Source organism: Spodoptera frugiperda, chromosome 1, assembly GCF_023101765.2.
Source record: "Spodoptera frugiperda isolate SF20-4 chromosome 1, AGI-APGP_CSIRO_Sfru_2.0, whole genome shotgun sequence".
NCBI lineage: Eukaryota > Metazoa > Arthropoda > Insecta > Lepidoptera > Noctuidae > Spodoptera > Spodoptera frugiperda.
This window is the reverse complement of record NC_064212.1, coordinates 9177361-9198501: the sequence shown is the minus strand read 5'-3', so window position 1 is coordinate 9198501 and position 21141 is coordinate 9177361. Positions and strand designations below refer to the sequence as shown.

At 34.7% G+C, this 21141-nt stretch overlaps 1 protein-coding gene across 4 annotated transcripts in view; it reads left to right on the top strand.

Annotated features, from left to right (window-relative positions):
• LOC118273021 (schwannomin-interacting protein 1 homolog) overlaps positions 1 to 21141 on the top strand; it is a 63391-nt gene that overhangs the window by 37303 nt on the left and 4947 nt on the right. For 2 of the 4 annotated variants that reach the window (XM_050694162.1, XM_050694168.1), the window contains exons 2-12: positions 10371 to 10770; positions 10849 to 11009; positions 11246 to 12300; positions 12681 to 12799; positions 13495 to 13592; positions 15159 to 15285; positions 15872 to 16075; positions 16385 to 16557; positions 16854 to 16994; positions 20039 to 20172; positions 20797 to 20884. In XM_050694162.1, the coding sequence (XP_050550119.1) occupies positions 10371 to 10770; positions 10849 to 11009; positions 11246 to 12300; positions 12681 to 12799; positions 13495 to 13592; positions 15159 to 15285; positions 15872 to 16075; positions 16385 to 16557; positions 16854 to 16994; positions 20039 to 20172; positions 20797 to 20884 (2700 nt within the window). The remainder of the gene's footprint in view (positions 1 to 10370; positions 10771 to 10848; positions 11010 to 11245; positions 12301 to 12680; positions 12800 to 13494; positions 13593 to 15158; positions 15286 to 15871; positions 16076 to 16384; positions 16558 to 16853; positions 16995 to 20038; positions 20173 to 20796; positions 20885 to 21141) is intronic. The other 2 variants (XM_050694173.1, XM_035589759.2) reach the window with 2 other exon arrangements.

Genomic DNA, 21141 nt, shown 5'->3' with positions numbered 1-21141 from the left:
TAACATATAATAGGTACAGGATCAAATAATAATGAATCAGTGAGATTGAAAATAAAAAAATTAAAAGAGTAACGATGGAGTTTTTTGCTCGTTCTTCTCCATTAAAAGTTACTTTCACTGACAGACAGAATTACAGACAATCCAACTTGACGTTTCAAAAGTGCCTAATTAAGGTTTAATTGAAATAAATGCTTTGACTTTGACTTTGAGACTGCGTCAAAGATGCAGTCGAAAGTAAGTGCACAGAATCACGAAACTCCGAAATAATGTACTTCTATAGCTGGATAGTTTCTTTGCCAAAAAACTTGGGTAACATTACACATTTTGCATGTATATGTATGTGGTACATCTTCAGTATATCATTAACCTGTTTTCTCAGCACGAAATGAGTTTCAAGTGTGTACCTTGGCAATGTTGACACTGTCAAAGAATTTGAGCTTTAATAACATACTTTTGCACGATTTTCCTATGTTTATTCTACGTGTAATATTACGTAGGTTATTATAATTTATATTACGTATGTAATGTATGTAAAATAAATAATGTATTTCCTAAATAAAGTAATTTCGACAGTTAATAAGATGAGAACGTACTTAATATCTAAAATGTTCTGTTTTCTTACAATTTGACATATAAATTAAGAATATTTTATATTATTTTGATTTATTCCTCGAATAAACCTGTTGATACTTCACAATTTTTAATATATTATTTCTTTCTTTTTCTCTGGATTTTGTTACCTAATCCAATCGAGATATAACTTTATGAGGGAAATGAGTTGAAAAATAAGAGATACTGGCTTTAAAATGAAAATACTAGTCCTTAGAGTAAGCTAGTGTGTAAAGTGATACTTAAGATCAATTCACAGATACGCACTGATAAACTCATACAACATTAATTCATTGGAGGCTCACTCAGAACTCACTCTCACTCACTCTGTTAATAAGTTACCTACGTCATACTAACGTTCTTTTTATTAAATAATATTATTGGAAATATTATCTCAAAAGTTGTCTAATTCATGTTGAGTGAAGGTCGTGTAACATTTGACCTAAATCTCATAAAGTTAGAATTTAATTTCGAATGAGATCGCTGTGCGTTGAGGTCGTAAGTGCGATGCCCTAACATGTCTGTAGCTGAAAGGATTTACGTAACCGTGGACCCTGAACGTTAAGTGGGTTCATATTTACTTTGACTTTGTAATATTTCTTTATTTATATACATATTTTTCTTGCTTTTTACCAACTGAGTAAAAAGTGTGGAAGAGCCATGCTTCGGCATAAATGGGCCGTTTCGACCGGAGTGATACCACGGCCTCACTGAATTGCGGCGATTGCTTACCATCAGGTGATACGTCGGCTCGATTAAATTGTTCTCACATAATTGAACCAACGAATAATGTAATCAAAAATTGTACTGTAAACCTGATTGGAAAAAGTAACCTATGGAATTTCTTGCTCGTTCTTCTTCATAGGAATCTACAATTTGGAACGAGCAAATAGCTTCAGTAGAGGACTGACCGATAGACAGACATTTTATTTTAATATGAGCTTTGACTATTTGAAATAAATCATTTTGACTTTGACTTATATTAAAGTTTCTTGTCCATGACGAGAATAGATGCAATGTCACGTTGTTCAGCAGCCGACATTCGTCAAATTTAAACGAAAACATGTCTCTTAACAATAATTACCTAAATAATTAAAGCATGACAATAATTTTGTAAAGAATGGTTATTTCCATTACGGAATTGGTTGGTAGACGTAACCGGATTTGCGTCCGGGTTTTGACAAATAGTGTCGGGCTGTGGTCGCCCCCAATTAAATGAAACACCCCTACTAATAACATAACTGTGTAAGTTTCTGTGGATGTTTGTTAGTTTTTCACGCAAAAACTACCGAATCTGAACGTTTCGCGTAGATTTTTAAACGGACATGGTCACTAACACTAATAAAAGAACTTAAGACAGGATTAATTATTATGTTATCGGCTTACTCACGTAAATGTTTGACGAGGAACTCGACTAGTTTCACACACACACGACGCGGCGATTGTCGCGGAATGCTACTCATGAATATGAGCCTCTAGCATGGCTTGAAACTAGTCGAGTTCCTCGTCAAACAATTACGTGAGTAAGCCGATATCATAATAATTAATTTAGTATGTCTCACGAAAGTTCCAATAAAATTAAGACACGATATTTACGGGTTACGGAAACTCATAGACATAAATAAATATGGTAAATACAACGTCTTAAGTTGTAATATTAGTTTAGGATAGAGATAAGTAGATTATACTTTGGAATTGCGTTAGACTACTTTTATCGGGAACGTATGTAAAGCCGCTGTTAGAAGCTATTTAAACAAAACTGAATATTATGTTGCTTTGATATACAACAGATGAATATTATACATATGTAACTAAGTTCTGTCTAGACTCCAGACCGATTCATTAGAGGCCTGGCTGCTTTGACCGGCTTTATATTAAAGCAAGATGTTATGTTTATAAGTTATTCAATATTAATTTAGTAAGATTTGTGGATTGTCTTCTTTGTAGGTTACTAAATAATAGTCTGGCGGTGCAGTTTAATCAAATTGGTATGCTATTATTCTAACTGCCGCACGCAGTCATTTAGTAATTACTTAAACTATTCTTTAGTAACGATTTAGTATTAAAATAATTGCTAAGAACTGCATTGAATAACCATTAGATTATTACGCTAATACTAAAATTCAACGATCTAGTTAAGTCGGTAACCTGACTATTGGTGTTAAACGACATAAAAAATACATTAAAGTATTGCTTATTAACTTTTACCTAACAAGATTTTTACAGTGCCCGGCTAGCCCTCCAGTCATTTTTCAAATAACACTTAATACACAAAAATTGAAAGCGCATGATGATTCTGCAGAATGCGAGATTTATCCAAAAACACTAAACATATTTATGTGTTAAAAAAATTCATTGGGTGTATCGATAGTAGTATTTGCCGATCCATTTGTTAGATTCGTGTTTAACACACCTACAGTTTGCTCACGTTGGAATAACGCGTTTCCAGGCCATAAAGTAATAACCGAGCCGTAAGCAAACATTCTGACATGTTAGGTAAAGTTTCGTATAGCTCTCGTCACCAAAAATCAATCTTTCCCGACCTTCCACATTCTGCTAGTCATCCGGGGGTCTTACGAATAAATTACGAAACATTAATGCAAGTTTTGTAATTGTGAATTGCTAATATTCAAAACAAGTTAGTACCGAGTACTTTGACGCATAAAGGAGAGATTTTTTTTAAGTTATTTTTCTTTTTTATAGTTTTAAGTTACTTACTAGTTACCTTATGTGAAATTAATTGCAAATTCATTATTTTTTATTAAATGGAATTTATTTTTATCTGAAAAAAAGCATTATTCATATTTGTCAATTATAAAAATCAATAACTTTCTCAAAATTCATGAACAAGTGGCTGGCTGGTTTTGGTAAAGACAATATTTAAAAAATAAAACTTAATGGCATTTTACTACTATTTTATTGTTTATGGCCAGTGTTATCAATATTTTTCCGAATAGTCTTATATTTAATAAGTTATAACGAAAATACTAATAATTCAGTTATTTTCAATTCAAAAATGAAAAGAATTAAATGATTTTAATATAAGAAACAAAAATAGAACATCCGGGCTGATTTACTAAAAATTTTTTGGTCGCCATAATTATGAACAAAATAATTTAAGAATAAATCTCTAATGGCATTCGATATTTAATTTACCTTAAACCAATCAGTGGCAGTTAAATACCTAGTCTGAAAAAAGGAACACGTACAAATTAGTCGAATATCACAAAAATGTCGTTCAAGGTGTTTCTTGAGCATTAAAAGAATTAAATTATGATATATATTTACACAATAAGGAACTAGCAAAAATATGTCTTAACCTTATTATTTTATGCTTAAACTTATTACTTCGTATCTATACTAATAACAAAAAATAAAACTAAATTGTTTAATTTAGAACATCTAATTTGGTACGTAGTTATTCCCAAGAGACTAAATTTCATTACGTATATTAATTATCTCACTTTATTTAGTACTTACCAACGTTTTACAAGTAATTGGATTACAATACATGCCATAACGTACATACGTGGACTCCCCGAAGGTTAAATGTGTTATTGTTTACTAATTATGAGTTATATATGTATAAAATGGCCTTGTTTTCTGTGGTACTTGAAACTAGGCACAGTATTTTATTACTGGTCAATATTTATCAGCCTTTAGGAACGGTAAGGAGCTCTTCCTAATACCCAGCTCTATAGCCATGAAATCAATATGAAGACTCTTTACTATAATAAAGGAAACAAATTGAATCTGATACCGACCTTAGTCTACCTGGAAAAGAGCCAGAAGAAAGAAGTTAACTAATTATATACAACCTATTTGTGCCTGCTGGCTACCTAGCTGTTAGTGTAGCACTCACGTAGATAGCTAATGGATAGATTGTGCCAGGCCGCACTGAACCGTAACGATTTGTTTACGCCTCGTTAGATACAAAATCTGAAAACAAAACCTCTATGAACATTTCGTTCAATGTTCCTTTTATTGGATTATTCGGAAGTGGGTAGAGCAGGCAACTACTTGCCTTGTAGAAACGAATTCTTTAAGTATATTAGGTAAGTACGAAGTGAGAAAACTAAATGTTTTCCTGTAAAAAAAACATGCTTGTACAAGCGATCCCGTTTGAAAGGGCATAAGTAAAACGGAACGCAGTAAAAGTAACAAAAACAAATATCTTCCATTTAGTGTTTGTCGTAGTCAATTAAAAAAATAATTAATATTTATTTAGTCGGCTTTCTCATAAATAGGTCCCCTTGGGTGTCAGGCCGCGATTGTGTCGTGCAGTACTTGAGCTATCCATCATGCCGTAGCCCATTAACGCGTAGGGCGAAGGCTGAGGGCGCGCCGGGTCACGCCAACCAACTCTTACGTATTTTAACCCGCCGAAAAAATACAATATCAAAATATGTCTGTTGAAAAAAACATAACAATAAAAAGGTTCCAACTGAACGTAAGATTTTTATTTGTTTAGTGAATTTATAGACTTGTTTACAAAAACACTTTTTGCCTTGGTAAATAACCAAGCAACTTGGTAAATAAAAACCAACCAATTGTAGTAGAAAATATTTCTCACATTGGTAGACAAATGTTTATTAACACCACTCATATGTTCATAGATATAACTACAAAAACACTAAACTGTATGCTACTATACTGTAATCGTACAGGCTTCGGGATTGCGTTCGCTTCGTGTGCAACTTGTTCGCAAGTCATCTAAGTTAAGAGAAATTGGATTTTGTAGGTACTCGTAAACCGATTTAATGGACCGTTTCAGACATTCAGAAACTCAATGCTCTCTACATTAGAGGAGAGTAGTAAAATGAATCGAAAACTGTATGATTTCTATTACTCACTCGTCAGGCTGCTAAGATTTATCTCAGCCACTAAGTGCTCACTTCAAAAATAGTACCTATTGTCATTACGTCTAGGATTCATTTTCCAAAATCGATTTCATCATTTGGTACATATTTAATGAAGCTTCTTTAAAAGACTTACAAAAGCTTTACAATTTACATTCCCAATTTGTCGCAAGACACGGGCATAGTAAATAAGTACGCTTCGTTTTCTTTCATTTTCCAATCTCGGATCGACGTGGAATTTCATTATCTTCATTTTTCAAATAGCCCATTGCGAGAGGGTAATATTAGGTACCGAGCTCAAGGGAACCATTTTTGTGGCAATTGCCTTTTTTCGAATACTTGAAATGGAGGCTTTTAGTCTTTGGTTTTGAATAGCAACAGTTATTAGAATTAAATATCGGATTGTTTGAGAATATAAGAATAACTGGAAAGCTACCTGAGTGAAATAAATACGGTTAGATCCGTGATACATGGAGTCCCAACTTGGAATGATGGCCCAGTCATTTTATTTATTTTGGTCCTTGATGTAGGTAGCAATTGATGACGGTCGGCGCGGCGCGGTGCGGCGCGGCTGTGACCGCTCGCCGCTCGCACGCTGTAACTCCGCGCTATAAATATTAGATGCGGCTCTGCCTCCTTACGCCGCGCCGCCTGTGCGAGCCGGAACCCTGAGAATCGATAGTCCACAACACGTATGTGTCACTATCTTGTCCCATACATTCTAATAGTACGAAATAATGTTCTCATTCTGAGGTATTCGTATCCCCGAGAGTGTATTAGGGTCTGAGCGCACAGTTTACGTGTCAATAATAAACAAAATGAAATACCTTCATTCCCCCCGTGCTCCATATCGTATGGTATTTCAGTATTAAAGAGGCTTCGCAGTGGATTGTTAGTTGTTTGATCGATAAAACTCAGTTATTACTGGCCACAGTTGTGTAGTGGTGTAGTTATGTGATTAGCTTTTTATTCGTATTGAGGTTGCCCTCAAAACTAGCGTTTTCCTGGTTAATGGGATAAAAACTACACAGATTACGTGATTTCATATCAAAATATATACTATACATACAAATTTTGCTTTCAAAGACCACTGTATATTTTGTATTACCTTTTCTAGGACTTAAGAAATGAGGTATATCAATAAAGCTTTAAGCAGGGCGTGTGTGAAGGGTCATTTGAATAATATATAACCTTTGTAGATAGCAACTACCAAGCGATTCGACCCGATACCGCTATGTCGCTGGCCTTGTGATTTGCTTTCAGTTTCCGTTTAAGGCGTATGTCATTTACTTGTAACAAAACTTGTAGGACGAGAGTCCCAAAGCTCCTCTAAGACGGTTACTTACGCACAACGTTTGTATAGAAATGTAAATGATTCTTGACAAAGTTTCCTTCTCAGTGTTATCTTAACGGTAGTACCTTAGTCCCCTTTTTGTATAAGTTTGTACCGTTCGAGAGAACACTGCCAAGTTTCCACCTTCCTTGTTACACCTAACAACCAGTCAGAGGTCCAACGAACTGAGATTTGACCTAAATTAATTTCGGTTTTGGGAAGTTATTATTGATACCTGCGTTGTTGAGAACCAGGTCATGCGTTATAAAGCTTGGAACAAAGGTAGCGCGCATTGTTATCCACATCAATGATTTTTTCGTAAAAGGTTTCTGTAAAGGATTACAGCATTTGTTATATGGTAGTTTCGGGGTTATTGAAATTAACCATCCTATCATTCTGTAATGTACATAGCGACGCTGTGCCCCGAGCGAGGCTGCCCTCGAGGGAATAAGTAATGGAGTTAAGAATATGGTAATGGAAGGTTGTATACTTAGTTTGTGTATTATTTGTACCGTCGTTGGAGTGTTCTTTAGCGCAATTGCCAATCAAGACGTTTTCAGGTTTGATTCTCGAGTTGTTGAAAAAGTGGCTGTTACAATAACATGTACAGAAGATACTTACTTGTTAATGTAATCTATTTAAACAGATACAAAATATCACGCCTTTTATATCATTTTTATAAATGGCGTGATGTTTTGTGTGTTTATAATCCACGCGGTAAATATAACTAAAAGATTTAAAAAGGACAAGGTTATTTTAAATAAACTTTACAAATTAAATGTACAAAAAGTTTTAATTGGATGGAACCCAACAAAGTTACGTACGAGTACCTCCAGCTCCAGCTTTCATAAAGATAACAATGGCAGTTGTCTAAACACAACATTCATTGTTTTTTTAATAAAGAAACAACAGTCTCACATGTTACCATAAAATTATAATATTTGTGAATGTTCCTACTTACTTAATTGTAAATATCCATTTCGGCCGGGGACGCGGTACGGGCGGGCCACGTTTCTGCTGAATTATCCTAAACAAAGACCGTTACTGCTCTGAAATTAACAATTATAAAGCTGAATTGCTTTATTTAGGCATCTTAACGAGATTGTTAGGGAACACAAAAGGCACCTCACTCTCATTTGAGCGACAAAAATGCGCTTCATTTCGTCTTTCCTCTTCTCGGAGTAATTTGAAGTGTAAACAATTAGTTGGAAAGACCCTGAACTTTTCTCCATAATGAGATTAGTTTCCGCGTGTAGGCAGGAAATCAATTTGCTGGCAGTCAGCCATGCTGGTACGTATCTCGGCTCAGCTCACTACTCTCAACAAGTGCATTAAGCATTTTCGCTCATCAGATTAGATTCGTATCCGTGCAATAGAGGCAAAAATATCTTTATAATCATACTTGCTATGTGATAATGATATTACCGTATTACGATCGAGAGTCCATTTTGCAAAGTAGGTTAGGTTAAGGCACATAAAGTTTAATGAAAAGTGGTATAAAGTTGTATATAGGTCTATATATAAAATAGGTAGGCACCTACTACTATTAGATACACTAAGCGGCGCTGCCTAGCTTTTAGCCCTACCTAATTGTACTTAATCTTAAAATCCAATCTAAATTTCATGTCGTGCAATGAAAAAGCAAGATTATGATATCGTTTATAAAAATAAAATTGTGTTTATATCTGAGTGAAATTCTTAAGTGCCATTAGATATCGTGGCTTCGTGGAGGAGTTAAATTTAATTAAACCTCTCACTTATCTAAGGAGTTTGTTCTCTAGGGACATAAAATTTAAAGTTTTCTGTTTGAAATGAGCTGCTCGATAGTAATTCAGAACGCAATTCATTGAGTATAAATTTAATCTTATCGGATCAATTTAAACTTTGGACAATCAGATAGGTAGGCATACCAAAATGTTTTCATAACTTTTAGACAGCCATTCATTGGGTTTGTGCATGTTCAATTATATCATTAATTATTTTTTAAGTAGGTACTGAGGACGACGTGCAGCGAATACTCTTTTTTATTTTAGTATTCAAGCCTTTCAAGTTTCCGATCAGTAGCTTGGAACTAATTCCTACAGACTAACACACTATTAAGATTAATCTGTTTAACCTAGTTTGAAGATAGAGTGAGTGCATCGATGTCGTATCGTATTATATCAGATCCTTAGGTTAATGTCATTAATATGGAACGCAGCGCCTTTCTCTGATTTCTCATCACATGAAAAGCACAAACTTTGTAGCTGTATATGTTTTTATATTACATACATTTATTGAATTTCCTTGTAACGTACCCAATATATTCCTTTAATATTAGGGCATTAGCATATCCATGAATTTTATATGTAAGTATTTTTTCTCTGCGGGCCGAAAGAAAAGATTCGACAGTTTTCTTCTTATTTAGAATCGCGTGGGAAATGTAAGAAAAGTCGGCGCGCACTGTGGTTTTTCGTAATGTTATCTTTAGTAAATATGGGTGAGGTCGGTCGGTTTATTAAGTGGGTGCGTGCAGGGTTGGGGTTGGACTTGAGACACGCGGTTCCTGGCCCCCGCCCGCCCCAGTCCGCCCCAGCGTGCCGGAACGACGTGAAAGCTCCCGATCACAATATCCGGTACTGATCCGCAATATCACCCTATATGGATTTAGGACATAAAATTCAATGATTATAATATAGCCTTAACGGTTTTATCTAATATTACGTAGCGTCGAGACAAAGTCTACAAGAAAAATCTATAGATACGACATCTGTTTTTGCTCTGGGGTGTGTTTAACAGTGGATATTACTTATGTTGACTTTTTCCTACCGCAGCGTTCTAAGTTAATTAATTATACAGTATGTTAACTAACAGGGGGCGTTCCTGTTAACCCGCAATAGTATAGCATCCATACATCCTAAAAAAATATTATCATTCAAAACAAAACATTTTATTTTTAATATTAAAATATTCAACAAAAAATTTAAATCGATACGTAAAAGAAACACTCTGTGCACGCGTAGTTGAAGAAAGGCAACGTTGCAATTTATTGCTAATTTTTCTATGCTGATATTTCTATTTTAATCTATTAATGATTGGTATAGATTAACGAGTTTAAAGGAACGCCCTCTGTTAACATACTGTATAATAGTTAATATGAAACGATTTTTTCCTATATATTCCTTATCGTAAAATTTAATGTCCGAAAAGACATATTTTCTTCGGAATTAAAGTATGTAAATTAAATGTTTTAAAAATACTTATTTACGTAAAAAGTTAAGAAGGTCCACATTAATTCAATTAAGAAATACATAATTCATAAAGTTACGCCAGTGTTTTGAAAAACGAGGCCTCAAATGAAACATGAGGCGATAAGGCAAATAGGCACTTAATGATTTTGTTTTTACTTATAAAACGGTCGACTGTTTTTTTATGTATTCGTACAATGAAACAATTCGTACATATTATTATGCCTATTTATTTATTTTCACCCGCGATCACTCCAAAGCAAAGGCCTCCCCACTCTCCTTTCAATCCTTTACGTGGAAAGCTTTTTATTCAAACATCTAAGCAAAATTATTTGTTTGCAGATAACCATGAGGATCAAAACATCAGACAATGGTAACATCGCCTTATACAACAACCAAGACGTATTATCGCATAGAAATTCTGAGAACAGAAGTTGGTTGTCTGTGAACAACAGCGCACAAACCAATTTACGTGAGAACACTTCAGAGTACTCCAAAGTTACGAATTGTAACACAGCGTACAACTCTCAAAGGAAGTCAGACACGTTTGAGAATTACTCTACTACTTCGGAAGTTGGTGCTGACAGTGAGGACTTGACTGTAAGCCCTGAACTTGTATGCAACCAACAGTACCGGATCAACAACAGACACGTGAACAGCGTACAGACGTGCAATAATACGGCCACGGACATTCTGGAGGAAAGCACAGACACCGTCCGCGCGCCTTGTTCAGATTTTATAAGTGAGTATCTAGTAACTTATATGCATGTAGTAAATACTTACGTTTACAACAACAATAAGTTTTTATCGCGTATTACAGGTAATACTAATGTATATACAGAAACAACACCAGTTGATGAGGAAAGAGCATTTGAACATTCTGATACAGATGAAATGTCTGAGAACGGCATCCATCCTGTACCGAGGGGAATTGTGAATCCAAATTATCCTGGTTTCCAACACTTGGCGCACACGTTACAGGTAAAGTTTCACTTACAAAAAGAATCCTTGAAAGTGTTTAAACTTTGCTCGTTACTGTGACACAAAAGAAGCCCCAGTTGTGACTGAACACTGCCGGACTGGGAACAGTTTATTGCTGATTTATATTTACGTCGCTTTCTATCGAGTAATATACTTTTCTTTCTATAAAGTTTTTGTTAACACTGCTTCCTCACAACCTTAATTCACAAGTAGGTATAATAACATTTCTCTTTCAGGACTATTCATCCAATATAGAAAATTTTTATCATTCGGAAAATGAAATGACTGATGACGATGTCGATGTAGAAATAACTGACCTGGCGTACGAACCAGAACCTAACCAAAATGAAACTACGGATTATAAAAATATTAATAACAATAATAACATTAAATCTGACTTAATAAATACAACACTACTATCACCTCAAAGTAAATCAGATTCACAGCAAAACATTGTAGATAGTCAAATAAAAAATGATATACCAGATCTTTTAAAGACGATATCTAAGAATAATAATAACAATGAGGAGTCATTTAATTATGATATAAATTGCACAGACGCAGACATAGAGAATAACTTTCACGCCAAAGATATTATTGGTGACTTTAATAAAGAAATTGAAGATGAAATAAAACAATTACTTAACTACAACATAAACATCCAAGATGACTTAGAAGAATTACGCAAAGATATCAAAGATACTTTTGCAAAACCTATTGAAAACACCATCAACAATATTAGTGACGTGGTCAATCACGTAATAAAGAAATTAGTAGAAACGCAGTGTGATGAAAACGATGACAATCCTAAAGATAGTTTTGCGAAACAACAAAAATTAGACGAAATTAGTGAAGTAAATAAAGAAAATGAGAAAAACACTCGAACAGAAATGAATTTAAGTAGGCCTACGTTTTTACTAATAGAAAATAACACCAATGAAAAGATCACAGATGCTTTCCTATCGGATGGAAAGGATGAAATCAATATTAATGACTATAATACTGAAAAATTGAGCCTTAACGTGGAAAATACTATTAAGCAGCTCAGTACTGAGTTGAGAAAGATAATTCCTAAATTAGATGAAATGCGTGAACGTGATAGATTATGGGCCGAAAGCAAAAAAGAAACGGTTGTAATCGATGGAAATTCAAATGAAGTAGCACATACTTCGAAAGGGTACAGTTTAATGAATAAAAGTGTTCACTCGCAAGGTAAACCAGATGTTAGTAAAACTATGAGGCTCACTGATAATCATATAAGTGTCAGAAATAATTCTATACGGTCACCTATGTAAGTATTCACATTTCAAAGTATCTACTAAAGACATATTCACTTCTAATTTAATTAAGCATAATAATCACCTACTACAACCTAGTTACACGTATTAGTCAGTACTCGGTATCACGATGCAAACCTTCCTCTGCAAAATCTTTGACTCATACTATGCTTGGTTTACGTTTAAAATAGATTTGACGCAGCACGTATAACTCTGATAAATTAGGAAGGGAAGTAAACACGATGTGTTGCTGTAATTCATTGTGGCAATTTGATTTAGTTCACACACATTGGATTTGTAGAATTCTTAATTTGTAAATGTGGCGTGGTACAATTTATGTTATTTGTTTTAATTGTATTGGAGTGTAATCTTCTAATATGGATTCAAACTTCAGTGAACCCAAGGCGGCCAGGGATAAACAAAGAGAAACAACTACAAGCAAAAACTCTTACCGCACTGCTCAAAGTAAAACATCCGTCCGTAAAAACGATAACTCAAAAGATGTAGATTTGGGTAAGTCAGCCATTTTATATACATACATATGTACTTACTTATATTAGATATAGGCATCTACTTTGTTAACCCAAGTAGTTTATATGATATAGATAGTAATATCCATTAACTTGCACCTATCTAGGTAAGGTATACATTACCTTATAACGTGGGTGTATATACACTTTTATACGTTTTATACCCAGTGGATAAATTATGGTATATTTACACAGGTAAGGGTACCTAATACCTAACATTAGGACTTAATTGCCTAGTTACATAAGTGATTACCTACTTATTTTATAGCAAAGATTGCATGTAAATGTTAGATAGGTAGGTATGATAAGTACTCGTAAGAACTTGACGCAAAGTTTGTGAGGCGAGGTTTTTTGAGAAGCCTCGACGCAAACGGGGTGTTACCACGGCCGCACATAAAACCAGCGTGAAACAACACTTGCGTTATTTACTGGAGACCCAATTCTCTTTTTAAGTTTATCGGTAAGAGTCAGATAGACGCAGCATTATAAAAAGCGAATATAGGATTTTAATTCAATTACTTACATTGATAGATATTTAATAAGCAGATATCTACTCGGGTAGGTACCTACTTACCCGAGTACGAGTAGATATCTGCTCCTCAAATCTATATTCGCTTTGTATAATGCTGCTTCTATATATATGACTGTTTCTAAATTTACCTACATTTTGTTTTTCAGGGAGTTTTGATGTTTACAACATAGAAACAGCTTTACCCAAGTTAGATTTGGATGCCATTGAGAATCATTTGAAAGCCGCAAAAGAAGCAGAAAGACGGGTATGTAATTTTATCACTAAAAACTAAAACTATGAATTTTACATATAGGTAGGTAATTACAATTAAATATAGGTAATATTATGTACCTACTTAAGACATGGGCGCCCCTGATACGTAGGAAATTGAAGTGAGTTTGAATCTAATCTTACCCAGATGTACCTAATAGGTTGTGAAACGAGCAGGAATATGGCCGTAGGTGCCGCCAAAATCATATATGATTAAAATTATTTAATCAAAATAATATAAATAAAGTACACAATAAAATAGGTACCTATAGGTTACACACAGTTGATCATTCCTGGCTAGGAAAGATCCAAACTTTTCTACCGAAACAGATCCTCGGGTTACAATATGAATGTATCTATCTACTTAAATTAGTTAAAGTATAGATAAGTGAACCAGTAAGTACGTAAGCACATAATTTAAATTCCGCGCTGTTAAGTTAACGGTAACCGCACATTCGCGTTTGATCCACGTCTGCCGCAGCCATGTGTAACAGTTAATTATCAATAGGCAGTAGCTAGCTTTCTAAGGTGATTCAGCGGCGCAGCAAGCTGCCAGACAGCCAGTCTCTTACTAAACACCGATTTATTGAAAGGTGTGCGAGTAGTGCTCCGTCCGTGAATACAGTTTCTATTGTTTTATATCAGTGTAAATTCAGTGTTTTAAGTGATGGCGTCGATGCCTTATTTTGTTAACACAGAACAAAGACATTATAAAAAGGATACCAGATTTTTGTTAGATTTATACACAATAACTTATGATAATCACGAATCGGTTGATAACATCTGTTGTCTAGTAAGTATTTTTTATATATTTTTTTTTATAAGTTGCAGTAGGACATTGCATGGCATTTCTCAGGAGCCAAGCTAAAAATATTGGAAATAGGTTATGGAACACTTTACGTTTTACGACCTTGTCCTAAATGTCAAACTGACAGGAATGACAGGACTTCCATTTTTTTGTTTACTTTGTTCAATTTACAGTTAACGTTTGTACAAAAGCCATCCGTGCCATATTATTGCCAAATATAAGAAGACTGATTAGTTTTTAATATGTTCGAAAATTTAGTTACTAACATTCGAAGGAAGTTTAGCAAAACTCCTGACGAAATCCACGACAGCGCAAACACAGAAACTGTAGAAAAGTCTGGATTTAAACGAAGTTTACGTCTTTTCAAAACGAAGTTGTTTTATAAAAACGACGATGAAAATGTTCAAGTAGAGAACTGTGACGACACCGTGCTGAGTCCAAGGGCTATTGGTTCAGCAGAGTGTGCCCTGACAGAGATTGAATGGCCCAGTCTTGCTGATAACAATCCAAACATCTTAGAGAAATTCACAAGGATTGTGTCTGCCATTGACAGTGTCCCCTACGATAAAAATGTAATAATATGTCCAAAATATAATATTTTAATATGCCTTTCATTCTGATGCAATTGTCCTAATATTTAATCAACATTTATTCGTCTTAAATAACCCTTAAGCTCAATATTAAATAAAAAAAATGCCACATGGTTTGTGGACAAGTCTAAAGTAAGTGTTGTCAATGTAATGTTTATTTCAGAAACGCAATGATAGAGAGGAGATCAGGAGACGGCTGGCAATGGGAGCAGATGCTGAAGAGTATTACAGTATGGGACACACAGACCGGCCGGGGAAGAAACCGAGTCTCCATTCACGACTTCAAAGTGGTAAGACACCATGTTTGTTATCATAGACACAGTGGCCAGCAAATACACCTATATATTTACTGACTACAATTTTTATTTGATTTTTAACTTTATTATTTGGATATAAAATTAAAAATCCAATGACAAAAATTATCAGATTGTAAGTTTACCTGCTGGCCACTGGCACACACATCCTGGTGGGGTCCATGCAAATTAAGGTTAATTTACTGTAAATAATAATTATCATTATCATGTTGTGCACCCAATTAAACTGTTTGATAGTTAATCTTGTTATTTTGTAAAGTTATATCCTTGTTTTGAACACCTACCTGTGATAAAGTTTAGTATTGTTATTTAGTAATAATCACATAAACGAAATGGGTCTTATGTAACTAATCAATTTCTTTATTTTCATTACTAAATCACGGTGTTTTCAATCTCTTTGTTATACTTTTATAATTTGCATTTTAAATAAGTAGGTAAATGAAAGTAATATATCTTTTAAATTTGTGTTAGTAAATGCAAATTGTATGTTCCAAATTTCATACTCATATTTCAAATCATCTGTGATGTTCTCATACTAAATGTGTTGTGATGTCTGGTGCAGGGATGAACCTACAAATATGTTTCATGAATGAAACCGCATCTGACAATGAATCTCAAGCATCAGATTTTGAAAAAACTTATAATAACACAAAGAGTTTGTCTCGATCAAGTTTATTTAGCAAGTCAAGTTACAACCATCCATACCAAACGAGACCTTTGTCAGTTAATATCACAAAACATGACAAAATAAGCACCGTGCAGAGTGGTGAGTACATCCTGTTTATTGTTTCATGCTTGGGTCATTGTGTGTGCACATAATTGATTTAACATTAACACCATTGCGGAATACTTCACTGTACTTAACTTTCCACATTTCGCCTTTTCAATTCTATTGTGATTGTAAAAAATGAAAGTTATATTACCTGTTCTAATAGATAGAAATTATCTTTTGTTGTAAGTGTACTTTGTTAGCAATTTTGTTTTTAACTAATAACTATATAGACTTGCTTTTAGATGTAATGACTTTAACCAATGCCTTTTGGCTATTGTATTTATGGGTATATATTGTTTACAGGAGCAAAGTTACGACCAACATCCCTTTCATTAAAGACAAAGTCCAGGTCATCACACTCTTTGGGCCATATTGAGATAAAGGAGTCTGATTTCTATGTACTGCAAGCTACTTTACAGACTGAGGCCAGGATCGCCCTGGCACAGGCGAAAGAAATGGCTCGCATACAAATGGAGGTACGAAACTAGAACAGCACTTTTTTTTTTTAAAACATTGCCCCACATTAGGATTTTCTCCTGTGTCGTGGGTGCGTTTACAAACATACAATTTCACATGCACATGACACCCAGACCCGAAACAACAATCTGTGGATCACACAAAGAGTTGGGGAATCGAACCCGCGACACGTTGCACGACAGCCAGTTGCCCAGCCACCGCGCCAACGGTGCAGTCAAATTAATAAAAATAGTGTTGTGTTTCAAAATATTATTTTGTTTATAATTTGTGAGTAACGTGTGTCGTTTTATTACAGCGCGAACGGCGCAGTAGGGCAGTGTCGCCCGTGACAGAAATGCTCCGGCGCAGCATGGAGAAGGCCAACGCGCCGCTCGCCCCCGACAGGCGCCGAGTGTCGCGGCAACTACTCACCGACATGAACATAGCTCAGTTGCAGGTTTGTTTTTCATACAGTATAAGAAGAAATAAGATTTTTTACCCGACTGCGCCAGAAGGAGGGTTATGTTTTTCGAGAGTATGTATGTATGTATGTATGTATAATTGTTTGGCACGCTCTGCAGCCTAAACGGCTTGACGGATTTTGACTTGAGAGGTGTCGTTAGATTCGTATTTACTGTGAGAGTGACACTGGATATATCAAAATAATAAAAAAACAAAATGGCGGAATTTTGGCGCCAAATTCAAATATTTCTCACTCTCTAGCCTGAACGACACGATGGATTTCAGCTTTATAGAGGTCGTTTGATTCGTATTTTCTGTGAGAGTGACAATAGATATATCAAAAAAATAAAACTAAAAAAATAAAAATAAAAAGGTAATTTAATAAACTAAAAAACCCGACTGCGTTTCTTTATAATATGAAAATGAATGAAATGAAAAAACCCTAAAAAAACAAGAAAGTCATCGTAAAATTGAAGCAGTCGGGACCCATTCTAAATATGAAGACTTAGTGAGGGCACATACTGCTGGCTTATTTCATATTATAAAGAAACGCAGTCGGGTTTTTAGTTTTTTAAATTACCTTTTTTATTAGTAGGTATAAATCTGCAAACTAATTTTAAGGCTTGAATCTTACGATAATGACGTCGAAGGAAATTAGGTAGATACCTAACGACTTGTATCTCATTAAGTAGAAAGGTACCTACTTAACTACTTACATACATGCGTCTTTCCGTTACATAACTTTTATACAATGCAACTTGTTCAACCGTTGACGTAGGAAAACGTTATCTTTATTCAAAGTAACATAAGTACTTACTTCAAGTACAAATATACGTGTAGCAACCTTGAACTGGCTACTCGCGTTTTTCATGTTACAATTTACATGAAATTGTACCTTACTACCTAATACATAGTTTTCAAAGTTATTCAGGACGAATGACTATGCAATAATGTTCCCACGCTCTGTGTCAATACTTACGAAATGAAGTTATTTATGGATATCAACAGCCTCCCACTCGTTTTATTTTCGATATTGGAGCCTTAAGCTTGTGTGAGTCATTCGTCTCTCTTCACGCGACATTCGTTACCATTCCAAAGATTATGATCGCTCAGATCTAGAATGCTGGACGTAGGTAAACGTGCAATATTATATTAGGTATTTTGATTGCCGTTTTTATGACGGCTTGTCGCGGCCTTGAGGATCAAGATCGCTCCAGCGCGTGCTGATTCATGCACAAACACTAATACAATGGACTTATACACCACAATGACTATTGTTAAAGAATCTGATGGTTTTTGTCGTATTCTTTATGAAGATTTTGTATTTAAATTAAATGCAGAAAGTAGTAGGTACTATGGTAGTGCTGGCAAGGCGAGTCCTTCGTATTTACAGTTTAGCTGTTCATTTCTTTATTCACGTAATAATCTGGCCGACTTCCAAAAGTATAAGTTAGTTTACATAAAAGTTGGCTGGGAAACGTTGCTACTGGCTCGTAGCTATTATCGAATTAACTGTTAACGCCGACAAGCGGTTTTTGTTTCGGTTTGTTGACTACCTTTATAAACTTACATGCCTACCGTAAATAGTTATACTGATGATATTAAAAATGCTTTTAGACTTAGGTTTTAAGGAGAGCATTAGCAAACAAAGGGCGCTAAACCACAGGCGACAAACAATTTCTCCATCAATAGAGCGATGTAGACGTCGCGTTGCGTCAGCGTCATTAGTCTGGCTGCCTGCCATGTACTCACTTCAATAAAAATAATAAAAAACCTTAATCTTCTGTAGAGCTTCGCTGCGATAATATACGTATAATTAAATAGCAAACAGAGGCGAGATTCACTTTCGCATTTAAAATATTAGCATACCGTGTAATAAATGCGTAGGTTGTTGTGTAATTGCCTTTAGTAATTGACATGAAATCATTGAACTCGTCACGTTTTCAACTTTAATTCGTACATCATAAGGTTCAATGTTGTCCTTGATGGGTACTTTAGCTGCATGTAATTACTTCTGACACCGTTCGCTGTTTTTATGGTTGTAGAGATTAATGCATAAACTTTCCAACCGTGCATTATAATAATGGGTAATGTCTTGGCGATTTCATATCAAAGGCGTACGTAGGTGCCTATCTGCTGTTATTATAAAAACGTAACATCTTAGAGAAGTCTGTAAAGAATATTATGCAGTTGTGTGTAGTTAAGTAGGATTTTTATCTATTATGTCACTAGTGTAATCGTAATTCGCCTATAATATAAAGCACAGCTCAAGAAATGTCTTATTACCAATAAATAAATCTATTTAACCATTGGAAATTGAAATCGAACGATCACTCAACTAAAAGTTACTAATTACAAGGAAAATTCAACTCTGGTGATAAAATTGCACACGGTAAAGTTCCTATAAATAATATTAGTGAGCAAATAATATTACTGTCGCAGTTGTTATGTATGCACTTCCTTATCTCCTCCATGTCCAACAACATTATCAAGGGTATGGGGACAGGAATAACTTGAGTTTAATATGTTTATTTACTGCGATAATGGTTATTTACTTGTCCATGTGAGCGCGTCTTTTGAGACCCATCATTACGTGTTAAGTGAAAAAGAATCATCATCATTAGTGGGCATTAGTCCAGTACTTAACAAAGACCCGGTTCTTAGAAGGGAGTTTGCCATAATACAGGTGGCTTGGGTCGCAGATGGTCACCAAAACTTTACAAGAGAGAAGCAAGTATTTTTGTAAACCTCCCACCCTATGTCCTGTGTCGTACAGTAGAAAATCCTAGTGTGGGGCAAGGTTATTAAAAATAGAAAGACATTAGGCACTTTTGAAGTGATGGGCTTCACCTTTGGGATATACCTTAACAGGCTCCAATACTGGTTTCTTTAGGGGACCCAGTGTTCCCTTATAGCTTTTAGGTCCCTTAGAGGCATGTAAGATTCGTAGCAATTGGCGTTCCGTTATCCCCATGGGAGACGGCCTGAGGTTATGTTTGTTTGTATACCCATACATAATTAGTGGTTTCATGTTTACAGGTGATAGTGAACGAGCTGCACTCTCAGATCGAGTCGCTGAATGACACGCTTGTCAAGATGCTGATGGCTCGGGATGAGCTGCACATGGGACAAGACTCCATGCTTGTCGACATTGAGGACTTGACGCGCTATCTGTAAGTTACATAATAAATAATTACTATAAAATAAAGTAAACATCAAATCTCATATTTTACTCGCAGATTTGCGGCTGTGGTCATTTAATGTCACTCTCAATTTTCACCAGTTTTGTTATGAGTTTCATAGGTAATAAAATATCATTTGAAAAAAATAAAAAATATGTCGGTGTTCAAGCAATTAACGAACACAGTACATGGTTAAGTTTACTGAAGATTAAAATTTAAGACGTTTTGAGGTATTTTAAAAGACTTACGACTTGTTAAAAGTCATAATACACATAAATTCTTATTATTCAGATTTCAATTCTAGATACATAACATTATAGTTAAAAGAAACACATCCTACTAATCTTCCGAACATTACCGTCTCACGACTTCTAGGTTTAATAAAAACATAAAACTAGAACGGGCAATCACAATACAGCATTCAGCCTTTGAGTGTTTTTATTATCTTTGTTATAAGGTAATAGTGACGTTATGCTTTACTTTGTTGATACTAAGTGGTAACACTAAAAAGGCAAAAAGTCAAGGAAATCTCCCAAGGTTCATAATAATTGAGGTTTTTTAACGTTTTTGTTTTATTATAATTATGTTTATTGGTTTATTTTGTGTTGAATGTAGATATACGACTTACAATTTATGTGGTCGAAATCTTGGAGAGTCTGAAATCCCGGAAAACAAGGCTCAAGAACCTTCCGAAGAACTTGCTGTAAAAGATGTTATTTAACTTATTCACAAACTTACATTTAAACGATCAAATATCTCTTGTAGTATTAGATTTTCATCTTAGAATGAAATTAGGATAGACTAATTTAGTAATTTCTATGTATATTTTTGTATTCATATTGTAATATTTTACCCGTACGTAGTTATAAATGTTTGATGTTTGATAACTAGTCAAAGTAACTGTAGTATTAACAACATAATATTTAAAATGTAGTGTTTATATTAAGTTTTCTTCATTTT